Source organism: Gopherus flavomarginatus, chromosome 1 (assembly GCF_025201925.1).
Source record: "Gopherus flavomarginatus isolate rGopFla2 chromosome 1, rGopFla2.mat.asm, whole genome shotgun sequence".
Lineage (NCBI taxonomy): Eukaryota > Metazoa > Chordata > Testudines > Testudinidae > Gopherus > Gopherus flavomarginatus.
In genome coordinates this window covers 13,226,756-13,241,448 of record NC_066617.1, presented here as the reverse complement: position 1 = coordinate 13,241,448, position 14,693 = coordinate 13,226,756, and the positions used below count along the sequence as shown (strand labels likewise).

General features: G+C 44.3%; 1 protein-coding gene across 1 annotated transcript in view; it reads right to left on the bottom strand.

Moving 5' to 3' along the window:
• The window catches only part of TAF3 (TATA-box binding protein associated factor 3), a 142,261-nt gene extending 130,144 nt beyond the window's left edge, over positions 1–12,117 (bottom strand). Inside the window, exons 1-2 of the mRNA XM_050936867.1 lie at positions 11,868–12,117; positions 3,003–3,245 (exon numbers count right to left, since the gene is read on the bottom strand). Coding sequence (XP_050792824.1) covers positions 3,003–3,245; positions 11,868–12,033 — 409 coding nt within the window. The 5' untranslated portion in view covers positions 12,034–12,117. The remainder of the gene's footprint in view (positions 1–3,002; positions 3,246–11,867) is intronic.
• Between the last annotated feature and the right edge of the window lie 2,576 nt (positions 12,118–14,693).

Below are 14,693 nucleotides of genomic sequence, written 5' to 3'. Positions count from 1 at the left end.
AGTGGCAATATGTTATTTGCTGGCACAGAAAACAATTGCAACTTGAGTTTTAAGAAGTGGGCTAGCAACACCTACTGGTCATGGTGCATATTTAAACACAGTTTTTGATGCAAATGTTCTCTAAAAATGAATGAAAAATTTAAACTTTGTATTATGACAGAAGTGACTAATTACAATGACATAATATTTAGTGGTACTGTTAATTTCTGAATATCCATAAAAATAATTTAATCAAAATCTGAATGAGCTCAGCCCTAGGCCTTAATATAAAACTAAACGTAACTGTACAGTTTTCAAATACTGCCTTAAAATGAGTAATATTCAAGTTTCATATGATTCATGCACATTGCCTCACTTCATCATTGCATGCAGCTATATCTCTGTCGCTACATGAAATCATTCAACACATTAAACTATTAAATGTAACTGTCAACACAAACAGAAGTTTTACACTTCCGTAAAACCAGCTGACAATGTAGTCAACGGCTATATGATGTGATTCTTAAGAGAATGTTTTTGAGGGATAGTTCCATAACATTTCAGAGAGGAAATTACCTCCAAATTTTATTTGCTAATAAAGTAGTACCAGATGGTGAGAACTGATCCTCTTGATCCATTTCATGTACCCCAAAAATATTGGTCTGAAAACAGTTATGAACTTTTTTTTTTTTAACAACATATATGTAATCCCACTGAATTCAAAATTCAAATTTACTGTATTAGGAAAATGCCCTAAACCATACTTAAGTATAGTATAGCAATTATAACAAGTGTTATTTTCAACGTAATACTTGCTTAAATTTATATCAATTCATTTATTGACTTAAAAAAAACCTGTGCTTGTGGTCTCTCTGATACACTAGCCTTGGGCATTAGAAGTTTTCCTGGTTCCTGTCCAACTCGGGAAATAGTATCTTCTTGCTTCAGGTGTTTAAAGGATTCCTACAATATTTATAAGGACTGCTCTAATCTAACTCCTGGATCTAACTTGCAAGAGAAAAAAAAATGTAGAAATTACTTACAAAGAAAAGCACAATTGCCGCCATATAAATATTTAGCTATAATGCCATACTGAATTTGTAATATTCATCACGTCCTTTCCTATATACTGATATTCCGCTACAGCTACATTGAGTTCTCTCTTGGACTTGATCTCTCTACTACAATTTAAAACCAACATTTACAAAAGTGGAGAGTGATTCTGGGTGCCTAATTTGAGACACTTTAAAGTAACCTGATTTTAATGGTAGATGTGAAGAACAATCTGAAAAAATCAGGCACCTTTAAGATGTCTCAAATCGAACCACAAATTGAAGTACACAAAATCATTATTCACTTTTGAAGAGCTTGACATAATTCTATGGCATGTCCTTACAATTATTTTTCAGCTATGCTATGGTTACCTCTTGCTTTGTATTTTTCAGCTCTCTTTGAAGAGTTCTTTTAAAAAAAAAGTTTTAAAAAGCAAATCTTTTATCAGGCCTCCCAATGAAGAGATTTTAATCCCTTTAAGTCTTGAAAAATATTTCTGGCTCCTATTTAAATTTTACTTTTGGTCACGTTAAGTCAAGAAATATTAAATTATTTTTCGTGTGTGTGTAAATAATTGCTAAAAATGTCTGGTTTTGAGGAAATGAAAGTAAATGTGAAGACTGGAGACCTGAAAAATACATTTTTAGAGCATTCTTCTGATTTCAGAAAACTGTTCCTTACCGCCACTTTGCATAGTATATGATACATAGTTTAATTGTAGCACATTATGGTTAAATCAACAGAAAATAAACCTGCTACCCAAATAATAAAATTATTTTATTTATCATTTGTATTACTCTGGAGCTTAGGAGCCCCAGTGATGGACCTGGACTCTTGTTGTGCTAGGCACTGTAAATTTTTAATCAGTAATAGAACAACAATTCTGCACATTATTTGTGGCAGTACAGCAACAGGATTTATTCATGTTGTCATTAAAGAGAAATCGTCTTCTGATTATTTTTATGTTGTAGGGGTTTTCTGCCTACATTTAGTGTCTCAGGCCTTATAGACTAAGTTCTTCAGCAAGCCATTATGTATACTACACAGTATATCCCCCGTTATTGACTTCAGAAGTAGTAAATGCCACATTAGAATTAGAATTCTGTTTGTTAACTGTACTGTTCATTCTTCACACCAAGCATTTTGTTCTACTTAGTATTTCTCTTCCTAATCCACAGCACTACATACACTTAGAAAATATTATTATTATTTGTAACCGTCATTAAAGGACAGCCAATTTATGTTACACTTGAGATTTTTTTTTAAAACCTTCTATTGTTGGTTAACATCTGAGATTCTTGTACCTGAAGAGATTACAAAAAAAATTCCTCCACTTACCCCCTTTCAATTATTGTTATAATTAACATAAGATTACTGTAGCTGACAGAAAAAAATGTCTATTTCACAGCACTTTCTGTACAGGTTTTTTCACTTTCCTCTACCATTTTTATGAATCGTTCATTCAATGGGGAAAGGATGGCATTTAAAAATAGAAAAGTGTGACTGTAAAACCATAAAAATTAATAGAGACACTCAGATGCAAGCGTAGTACCTGAAACTATTTTTACTTCAGTTTTTTAAATTGGCAACAGCTTTTTAAACATTAGCTTGAAGGGAGAAAGAACGGTTTTGTCACCTGACAGAGATGTTGTGACGCTTAATTCATTAACTTAATGACCTGAGATTCTCAGATCGAGAATACTACAGAAATGCCAAGTGTTTTAACACTGAATTCCTCTGATGCAAAGTGCAGTAAAAGTGGAAAACAGAAATATAACTTAGACACGCTACTGCTCTCTTTATTTTGTATGATGATTAAATATTATCATGATTGTACTTCATTATTTGAGCAGTGCCCTAATGGGTGCTTTACAAAACCACTGTTACTGGTGGCACAACTTGGACTGCTTAAAGAAAATGTAAACAAATATGTAAATAAACAAATGAAAAAAAAAATGTTAATTTCCCACCTTCTTGAGATGAGACAATAGGTGGCATGTAATCAGGAATGTACTCTTTCCTCTCTTCTGCATCTTTGCTTCCAGGCTGGGGAAACTGTAGGACATTGTTCTTGCTGACAGGAAATGAAGGGATTTGATGTGGGAAAGTGACAGGTTCAATATTGTGTATGTAATCTTCCAGCTCATGCAGGTTAACCCCCATAAGTGCGAAGGCTTCACCTACATCATCCAAAATTGGATCTGTACGGCCATCTGCAAACAAAAAGGAATTTTAGTAAAAATCTAGTCTGAAGAACTTTGACTTTGTTTTGTAATGAACAATATAAGCACATTCAGTACACAGGAAATTTCCTTTTCTCAGAAGTAAAAAAATTGATCATTTAAACTTTTATTAACCTAACAGCAGCTTACATGTGGCTAAATGCAACATATTTGATAAAAACTAAATATATTACTTACTCACAGTAGTGCCTTTTGTTCAAATGGAACCTCTAGTGCTTTATAAACTAGAACTACAGCATTCACTTCACCCACCAGCCAAAAGCACATGGAGGGGGAGGAGAGGTGACACAGCAATAGCTCAAAAGCATGCAGTGCTACACAACAGTTTAGGTCAGAAGAGAAGAATAATGTATTTCACACATATTGAATGGTGAATTTTGGTAAGGAGAAAGTAATTCCCCGAGCTGCAATTTCTGTAGGACACCATGGCTAACACTTCTTTCTTGTGAAAAGCATTCTGAGAATTTTACTGGCCAAGTGGTCAGGACCTTGGTTTAATACCACATCCAAAGATAGCAACCCAATGTCCTCCTACTACTATGCCAGTACCTACCACCTACTGACTCACCAACACCACTTCCAATATCTATTGTGTTTTACCTCTAGGGTTCTCCCACAAGCATTAACCCGGCATGCCTCTTGCTTCACTTATGAAATTAAAAAATAAAGGACAGTACCCTTTCAAAATGGTGCAAGAGTGTCTATTTAACATCTCGGTAACACTGACTGGTCCACATATTGATAGGAACATAGGAATTGCCATACTAGATCAGATCCAAAGTCCATCTCATCCAGCATCCTGTCTCAGTAGCTGGCACCAGATGCTTCAAAAGAATGGGTAAGAACTGTGCAGTAGGCAGGTGTTGAATAGTCTCTCTCTCATTATAGGTCTCATGCCAATCTCTAACAGTCAACTATCAAACACCAAAGCATGACATTTAATGTACCTTTCAAAATGTTTATTAACAAGCATATCCATAATTACAATAATGCTAGCTACATAAATGTTCATAAATCATCTTAAAGTGCAAGTCTCATCAAAGTTACTATATAAAACTGGCACTTTCTCACTGAAAAATATGCTTATCGGGTATATTCAGAATCATAGCTACTACTGGTGGTAATGTAAATATTGGTTTAGTGTGGGGTGTGTGGTTTTTTTTGGTGTGTTTGTTCTTTTTTATTGTTTTTTTAAATGACTTTTTATTCCTGTTTCAAACAATCTCTGTGTTCCAGCTTTCCCCATCTATAAAATGGACGTACTAGATTTCGTCTTCTCTCACTTTTTGTCTTGTTTATGCAGAATGAAAGCTCCTTAGGACAATGGCTTTCCCTTACTATGTGCTTGTACAATGCCTACCATAATGGGACCCTAATCACCGATGGAGCCTTTAAATGTTACTGTAATACAAGCAGACAACCACCACAACCTCCAATTGCTCAGCTTTAAGTTCCCAGGGGAGAGGGATAGCTCAGTGGTTTGAGCATTGACCCGCTAAACCCAGGGTTGTGAGTTCAATCCTTGAGGGGGCCACTTAGGGATCTGGGGCAAAAATTGGTCCTGCTAGTGAAGGCACGGGGCTGGACTCAATGACCATTTCCAATTATTACCTTTACCAAGCCTGACAGTAAGAAAAAACACCTTTTCACTTATTTCCTGAGCAAATGTGATCTAGCAAATTATTGACACAATAAACATGAAATCTTGCAATGCTATTTTTTATTCATTCTTCAGACAAGAAACATGTTAATGTCAAGTAAGGAACGGTAGATGTAACTTTATCAAATGATTTACTGAGCTCAAAGTGTCAAAATCTAATGGATAAAGCAGAAGAGTGGTAGTCACGGCTAAAGTGACAGGTAATGGGACAATGCTGGGAGTCAGTCATGAACCTACACACAGGTGAGTCAAGACACCACAGATTGGGCTTTATACAGATACGACCTCCTCTACAATATCATTGCTACTAGAAGTCTGCTCCACTTCATGGTGACTGATGAACGTCAAGTAGAAGGACGAATCGTCTCTCTTACTGGGAGCCAGTAAGAAATTAGATATCCTGAAAGTAACAAAATCTGGGAGGTATAAGGATGTACAAAGCTACACCTCTACCTCTATATAACACAAAAATTGGATATAACGCAGTAAAGCAGTGCTTGTGGGGGTGGGGGCCTGCGCACTATGGCGGATCAAAGCTAGTTCAATATAATGTAGTTTCACCTATAACAGAGTAAGATTTTTTGGCTCCCAAGGACAGCGTTATATCAGGGTAGAGGTGTATTTATTTAGTAAGGGCTTGTCTATACTTACAATGCTGCAGCTGCACTGGTGTAGCGCTTAGTGAAGATTTTACCTATGCCAATAGAAGAGTTTCTCCCATCGGTGTAGGTAATCCACCTACCCACCATCCTCCATCGACACAGCACTTTCTACACCAGGGGTTAAATCAGTATAACTACTTCGCTCAACGGTGAACCAACATAGTGTTAGCAATGTAAGTTTGTAGTGTAGACCAGAGCTAAGAGCATCAACAGCAGAGCAATCTTTTTTGGTCCAAATCACCAAGAGTATATAACATGTGGCCATACTTCTCAAGATCTAATAATTTTAGGATTTCTCACTTCTATTTATCAAGATGTGCTTATCAGGCTCCGTTTCCCACGCATTTTTAATACAAGTCTTTCACTTCTGCAAAAAAATGCAATCTTAAGAACATGGGAATGATCACTTTAGATCAGTGGTCCCTAACCTTTCTCGCCATGGAGGATTGTGGCGGCAGACGAGCATCCGCTGAAATTCCGCTGACAAGCGGCAACGTCAGTAGGCATCGCCACTGAAATGCAGTCAAACAACATCATCCAGAGGCATCGCCGCCAAAATACTACCAAAAATCGGCAGCGACGTCTCTGGATGATGCAGTTTGCCGGTGGCATTTCAGCGGATGCTTGTCTGCTGGCCAGAACACAGGCACACTTAGATGCCATGGCGCCCGTGGGCACCGTGTTGCAGACCCCTGCTTTAGATCAAACTAATAAATTCCTGTTCATCTGGTATCCTGGCTCCAGCAACGAACATATTTCAAAAGAACGTAAAAATTCACTCAACAACACATCTGGTCATTGTGTACAATGCTGAACCTGTGATAAAAGAGTACTGAAAACCAACTCCTTCTACAGATAATCTCCTGACAACTTGAAGCAGGTGGCTTAACACCACATTACACTATTCGTTTTAACAACAAATACTCAAAACTGCCCTCATTTATTAAACTGCCACTATGCCACCTTACCCAGCCTGATCTCACTCTCTCCACTGCCTCAGTTTCCACTTCTGGACACCTCAAGTACTTGCAAAGGCTTTCACATGTCCAAAAATAACCCTTCTCAGTGTCTGGTTTATTAACAGAGTTCAAAAGGAAAATAAAACTTCCAGCTGGGGCTTTACTTTAGCCAACTTGTTCTCCACACACCAGCCTCTCTAGCCAGAATTTGTTCCTGTCTTGATGAGCTGGTCCTCTGCATATGTCTCTCTAGAATCCTATCCCTTCCAGGTTACCACTGTCTTTATCAAGCATCAAACAGTATCTTCACCTCAGTTTCAAACTGGGCCCAGACTCTGCTTCTTGAGGGAACGGCTTTGGAGCTATGCTTCGGCTCTGCTCCAGTTCCAGGCAAAAACCTGCAGCTCCACCACTTCGGAGCTGCTCCGCGCTCCAGCTCCGGGCTCCGCTCCAAAACCCTGCTTGAGGGTCTGTCTTCTCACCTCAAGTTTCATTTTAGCCCAGCTAAATAGCCCTTCCTGAGCATCTCTCCATGCCCTTTACTAACCAGCAACTCCCAAGGCTTCCTGGAATCTTCTCTCTCACTAGAGAGGACCTAAGGCTTCTTCTCCCTTCAGTTTTCTGGCCTTTGGCATTGTCATAAACAGACAGTTAAGTGTTAATGCCTCTTTAACCTGTAAAGGGTTAAGACGTTCACCTAGCCTAGCTGACACCTGACCAGAGGAACCAAGGGGGAACAAGATGTTTCAAAAGGAAGGAGGGAAGTTTCCTTTGTTTAGAGTCAGTTTCAGCCGGAGTGGAAAAGATCAAGGAAACAGCCTCTTATCAGAGTAGTAAGTTTTAGAAAGGAATAAATAGGTTTATGTTTATTTTCTTTTGTAACTTGTCTTTGTGCAATTAGGGGAATTATCAAATTGGGTATTCTTGTGTGTAGTAAGGTTTTGCCCAGGGGAACATCCTGTGTTTTAAATCTGTTGCCTGTGAGATCAGCTTGTATGCTATCTCCCAGACGCTTTTTTCCTTGAATTAAAAGCCTTCTTTTTAAGAACCTGATTGATTTTTCCTTGTTTTAAGATCTAAGGGGATTGGATCTGGACTCACGAGGGATGGGGGGGGGACAGGAGGGGGAAGAAGTAATTCTTCCTTGTTTTTTAGATCCAAGGGAATTGGATCTGGACTCACCAGGGAATTGGTGGAGGAGTCTCTCAAGGATACCCAGGGAGGGGAAGACCTAGTTTTCCAGATAACTCAGAAATCTGGATGGTGGCAGCGAGACCAGATCTAAGCTGGTAGTTAAACTTAGAGGTGTTCATGCAGGTCCCCATATCTGTACCCTAAAGTTCAGAGTGGGCATGAAACCTATGATAGGCATCTACCCCCAAGACCTGGTTTAGCCACACAACCCTTCTGTTATGTGGTATTATTCATTCTCCCACCTGGAGAAATGAGTTAAGTTTGTCACAGGTGAGGCTAGGACCCAACATCCCTTAAAAAGACCAGTCAATCTCTGACACACACAATTTACTCAGCTCAGCTTACACACATTGAATCTATTTCCCCATGTTAAGTATCCTCACAGCTTCTTGTCAAACTGTCTTCAATGGGCCCTCTTGATTATCACTACAAAAGTTTTTTTTCTCCTGCTGACAACAGTTCATCTTAATTAGTTAGCCTCTTAGAGTTAGTTGGGCAACTCCCACCTTTTCATGTTCTCTGTATGTATATATAGCTCCTCATTATATGTTCCATTCTATGCATCCGATGAAGTGGGCTGTAGCCCACAAAAGCTTATGCTCAAATAAATGTTAGTCTCTAAGGTGCCACAAGTACTCCTGTTCTTTTATTCATAACAATCATCTTAAAATTGCCACAGAGATTGCCTTGTGAATCACCTTGTCAGAAATCAGGGTCTGCAGCTGAGGCAGGGCCTGCTAGCTGACCTGCAGCTGAATGCCATGAACAATCAGACTCCTGATTTGCTAAGAGGCATCATAAGTGTTCTCTTAAGCTCAGCGGCAGCAGTAGGCCAGTGGCTGCTAAGTGCTTACACCCACTGCTGCAATCACTCCTGTTCCTGTGTCCTGCTCCAGTACACTCCTGCCCTGCTTTTTCCTTACTTGGTCCCTGACTCCGGCTCTGACTCTTGATTCTGTTCCTGGCCTCTGACCTCTACTCTGACTGCTGGGCCTCATTGCCACTGCTCCAACCACTAGACATGACCACCCATGCACCCCAGTTCGTTATACATCTCCCCTCCCATTTAAATAGCAGTAACTACAGCTATTGCATACCTAGAAAAGAAACATTAGGAAAGTATTGAGTGTATTTATAGATGTCTTTTAATGTGATATAGCAAATGGAAGCAAGGAAGATAATCTAGCACAGTTAGAAAAGCCATCATTTTGCTTAACTGAGAAAATGTGGACCCATTATGCCATTTTTACAGTTGTTATTCAGAGCAGAACCACAGTATGCAGTTTATTGTGTCTCAATTACTGACGATCAAATCTGTTCCATTTACAAGTGCAAAGATTCCACCCCTCCCCCCTCCAAATAAACATCCCAACTGCCAACTCTACTAAACCAAACTGATCCAAGGGTCAAACTGGCTAATTTCTGGCTAACACATCAACAACAGAGCCTCTACAACTGGAATTTAGTTAACAATTCTGTTGATTATGCAAAAACCAGAAAAAAATCTAGTTTATTCTTCCAGAGATTAATTGGTTTTGTACAGTGAAAGGTTTTAGGCAGTGACAAGCAAACCCAAGTCTAAATACACTTAGGGAGGAGATCTGTTGAATAATAGGATGTGCTTTTGACAATCATATTTGAGAGAAAAAAAAATCAGTGTGAGGTTGATAATATAAGAGACATTATACCACAGATGTAATGTTTAACTCTTCATGCAACAGCATATGCCTCCATAAGGAAGAGATTATGCTCCCTTTGCCTCCATTCATTTGTCAAGAAAACATGCCCTTTTCCCAAATCACAGTAAATGCTTCACACCCCTCATGCAGCCTAAATAAGAAGGTAAACTACAGTGCCCCCAGCTGCCAGTCACATACATATATATCATCCAAAGGCCTCACAAATCTCACAATAGCTGTGGAAAATACAGGCTAAGCCCTGGAAGGTAATTCTGTTTTCAAACTCAGCACTTCTCAAATTTCTCAGAACTCTCTCAGTGGCAACTCTGGTCCCTCTGAGAGGAGATCATTGTCCCCCAGTAATACATCTTCCCCACTCCAAGTTCACATGGATCAGACTATTGACAACAGGTCCAACCCAACTTCTGTGGGTAACCCAGTCCTCTATTTTATTCCGCAATCTGATGCTCCCTAGTCTCCTAGAGTCTACCCTATCATAAATATTTACACAGGAACATTAATCTTAGCATTCAGATGTGAAACTTACAGGTATGATAGCTGCACTGGTAAAGTCCCTGCATTGGTGGTACATATGGGTTACACTGGCATTATTCCACCCACTTCTCCCCCAATCTAGACTCATACTTCCTCTCATGAGTACTGGTAGACTCAGTCCAGCCCCTACAGGTAGCCAAAAAAATACATGGTTCTCAGGCTCCCCTGCAACTAAAAGTCCTCAGATTAAAAAAAACTCAGAGCATGACAATAACCACACTCCCCATATCCTCCTGGACTTACAGCGAGGTTGGTATTCCTGGCCTCTCAGCTCCATGATCTCAATGGACCCTGGACTCAAAGAAACAGTGGTACTCCCCTAAACTCTCATTAGTATTTTTGTCAGGCCCCAAGTAATCAGGATTTCCAGACTCAGCTAAAGTTGTGCCACCCAGAACTCTCAGTGGCATCTCTGGCCCCCAGAATCTCCCCATATCCACTGATCTTACCCTATGGTGACACCTCAGCCCTGCAGTTCCCATGGCTCCCAACCTCTCTGCACTCACAGAGCCTGCAGTTGCAGTAACAACCCCCACACTCCTCGTCTCCCCACATTCAGAGTGAGCAGTGACAGTTCTATCTCCACCATGCTGATGGCTCCCCAGTCCCCTAGACTCACAGAGCAGACAGTAGCAGCCCTAGCCCCCCACTGACCCTGCATTCAAAACCCAGCAGGGTGGAATCTCCCCTCACCCCCAACCGCACTGTGCTCCCAGCACTCAGCTGGCAGTAGCAACCCCAGGCTGCTCCATCCCTCCACCCCCACGCACAGAGTGGGCAGCAGCAGCCCACCGAACCCCATCACCCCTACACTCACAGAGCGGGCAGCTGCAGCCCCATCCCCACAACTACTCCCCTCACAGGGGCAATAGCAGCCTTGGACCTCCAGCACCCCATCCATCTTCTCCCTCCATTTGCTGATCTTGCAGTACTAGAGACCCCTTCTCACCTTTTCTCTATGGTTCCTATCAACACACACTGCCAGAGAGGGCAGTGGCAACCTCAGCCTCCCTCCCTCCATCTCCATGGCTCCCATCCCCCTCCGCACTGACAAACTGGGTAGTAGTCCCACATCTCCAGGGCTCCCATCCCCCTCCACACACACTGACAGAGCGGGCAGTGTCAGCCTCAGCAGCCCCCCATCTCCAGGACTCCCATCCCCGCCCCACACACACTGACAGAGCGGGCAGTGTCAGCCTCAGCCGCCCCCCATCTCCAGGGCTCCCATCCCCGCCCCACACACACTGACAGAGCGGACAGTGTCAGCCTCAGCCGCCCCCCATCTCCAGGGCTCCCATCCCCCCCCCCACACACACACTGACAGAGCGGGCAGTGTCAGCCTCAGCAGCCCCCCATCTCCAGGACTCCCATCCCCGCCCCACACACACTGACAGAGCAGACAGTGTCAGCCTCAGCAGCCCCCCATCTCCAGAGCTCCCGTCCCCGCCCCACACACACTGACAGAGCGGACAGTGTCAGCCTCAGCAGCCCCCCATCTCCAGAGCTCCCGTCCCCCCCACACACACACACACTGACAGAGCGGGCAGTGTCAGCCTCAGCCGCCCCCCATCTCCACGGCTCCCATCCCCCCCCCCTCATTGACAGAGCGGACAGTGCCCCCCTCCACGGCTCCCATCCCCCCCCCCAAACACACTGACAGAGCGGGCAGTGTCAGCCTCAGCAGCCCCCCATCTCCAGGGCTCCCATCCCCCCCCACACACACACACACTGACAGAGCGGGCAGTGTCAGCCTCAGCAGCCCCCGTCTCCACGGCTCCCATCCCCCCCCCCCCACTGACAGAGCGGACAGTGCCCCCCTCCACGGCTCCCATCCCCCCCGCACTGACACCGCGGGCAGCGGCGGCCCCGGCCCCGGCACTCACAGAGCTCGCAGTAGCGGTGGCAGCCCCGGCCCAGCCCCTGCAGGTAGCGCTGCAGCACGTCGGTGAGCAGGTCGCAGGCCGAGATTTGCACCGAGTCCCAGCCCAGCGCCTGGCAGATCTGAGCCACCGACACCCGCAGCAGACACCGCGAGTAGCTCTCGCACATCCCGGCCGGCTCAGCGCGGCCTGGGCCCGGAGCCCGCCATGGCCCGGGGGGAGGCTCACGCGCAGGCCGGGGAGCCCGCCGCCGCCAACGCCGCCATCTTGGGGTCGCGCCGAGTCCCAGCCGGCCGGGACCAGCCCGCGCCGCTCCACCGCCGAGCGCATCGATGGGGCGGGCGGTCTATCGATTGCTCTGGCCTCCAGCGGGGCCTGGCTCTGGAGGAGAGAGGAGCTGGGGAAAGATAGAGCTGTAGAGGGGGACTGGGGAAGTCAGCGGGGGGGGGGGGCGGGGGGAGAGAAAAGTAGAGTTCAGTGAAACATGGGGGGAGGGGAATTAATAGCCTCGGATTAAACTGGGAACATACCAGGAATACCTTTATTTGGGAGTGACCAGACAGCGGGCTGGGGCGGGGAGCGGGGAGAGACATGGGGAGCCGCAGCCCTGGTAGAAGCGTCCCCTGGAAAAAACAGTGGACAGCGAAGTTTGCTCGAGTTTGCCCGAGTACATTGGTTAGTCACAAGGACTCCTCATTCAAAGGGCTAGTGACTGGGGGATGTCAGTGCAACATTAGCATGGTGCAAGCAGGGCCGGTGCAAGGAAGTTTCACGCCCTAGACCTTGCACCACCTCCCACCCAGCTAACTCAGCCCCCACCTGCGGAGCCTCCCCCTGCAGCAGCTAGCTCCCCTCTGCAGCTAAGCCTGTCCAGGGAGCCCCCCTGCAGCAGCTAACCCCGCCTGGGGAGCCTCCCCCCTGCAACAGCTAACACCAGCCGGGGAGCTGAAAATCTGTTCACTTCAGAAAAATAAAATTGCTAGCTCTAACGATTGGCATTCACCCTACCCATGGTTGGCTTACACCCCCAATCCATAAGGCGAATACAAACAAATCCAAAATGCCCCTCCCCCTCCCCCTCCAGAGCAGCTAACCCCGCCCGGAGAGACCCCAATGGAAGCTGAGCCCACCCCAGCTCACCTCCGCTCCACCTCCTCTGCTGAGCATGCCGGCGCCGATCTAATTCTCCTCCCCTCCCAGGCTTGCGGCACCGGTTGGAGAATTAGAGTGGGGGCTGTGTGCTCAGCGGAGGAGGCAGAGTGGAGATCTGGGGCAGGGAGCGGTACTCCTGTGCAGCCCCCCATTACTGAGGATGGCCCTCTCCATACCCCTCCTGCCCCAGCTCACCTCCACTCTACCTCCTCCCCTGCGCAGGCTTTTAAGCACCCCCAACCACTAGGCGCCCTAGGCGGCCACTTAGTTTGCCTAAATGGTTGCACCAGCCCTGTGTGCAAGGAACTATAGCACCAACCCCAAGCGTTAAAAACAGTCTTCAGTCTGGTCCTCAAAATCATGGCCTCTTAAAAAAGAAGGCATTTTGGATTTGTCTGTATTCGCCTTATGGATTGGGGGTGTAAGCCAACCATGGGTAGGGTGAATGCCAATCGTTAGAGCTAGCAATTTTATTTTTCTGAAGTGAACAGATTTTCAGGTAATCAGTTGACATCAGGAGCTGCTGGAACATCACTAAAGTTGTCAGTGCTGAAGGATTGCCTTGGTACTACAGTTTCGGTGCAACTGCACCGAAGTTCATGTATTCAGTTCCAGGCACCACATCACCATAATTGTATTAACAAACTGGAGAGAGTTCAGAGAAGAGTAACAAATATAATTAGGGCTTCTGTTTTTTCAGTTCAATTTATTTAATTTTGGGAATTACCAATTTTTGCATTTTATGTAGGTATCCAATGTGTACTGTATATATTACTCAATACTGGAGTATATACTGTAATGAGTAACCTTTGTAATGTTTCCTAGTGTGCTTTAACATAGTACTGTTTCAAACAGCATTATACTACAGCATGTCATTAGGGTCTAGATGGACCAATTAGTGCGCTACAGATATCATACCCTATACTCGGCATAACAACACTGGGTAGATTAAACCTTAGATACAAGTAACCATTTCCAGTGTTTTCTTGGTCTTTATTGGATAAACACTGATTTTTTTTATTGGCGTTTTATTGGTTAAAACCTAAAATCAGAAGCAGTAAATATAATCAAGGGGCTGATGGGGGTCTGTTGATATATTACCGTGGCTCTTTGGCATTGGTAAATTCTGGCTCCTTCTCAGGCTCAGGCTGGCAACCCCTGGTGTAGATGCTTACAGAGTTCCGTCAACATAAGCTGCCTTGCCTCAGCCTAGCCCTGTAGAGACCAGGCCTAAGACAGCCCCCTACAACAGCTCTTTGTTATTCCTTTAGTACTGCTGCCATAGAACCTATGGCACCTACCTCATCACCACATCTTAGAGCGCACTGGGATTTTCCTTGGTGGTCTTCTATTGTGAGCACTGACTTTCACTTGTGTGATTTAACAAGATCAGTTAGAGATAACTGCTGCTAAGGAGGCAGCATGGGGAATTACAGAAAAATTCAGACTGAGTGGAAGATATACCCCCAACTTAGTGCAATATATGCTTATTGCAATGCGCTCTTTAGTTTCTTTGCACTTTTCACTTAGTACTGTGTTCTGGGTGCTGTGAAACACCATAGTAGGATAAGTCATGCTGTTAAATGTTCACTGTTCCTGTAAGCAAGACATCATGTCTTTTTATGACAACAGATCCAACTTACACAGTAGGGGACATGAGGGACAAAAGCAACCCCC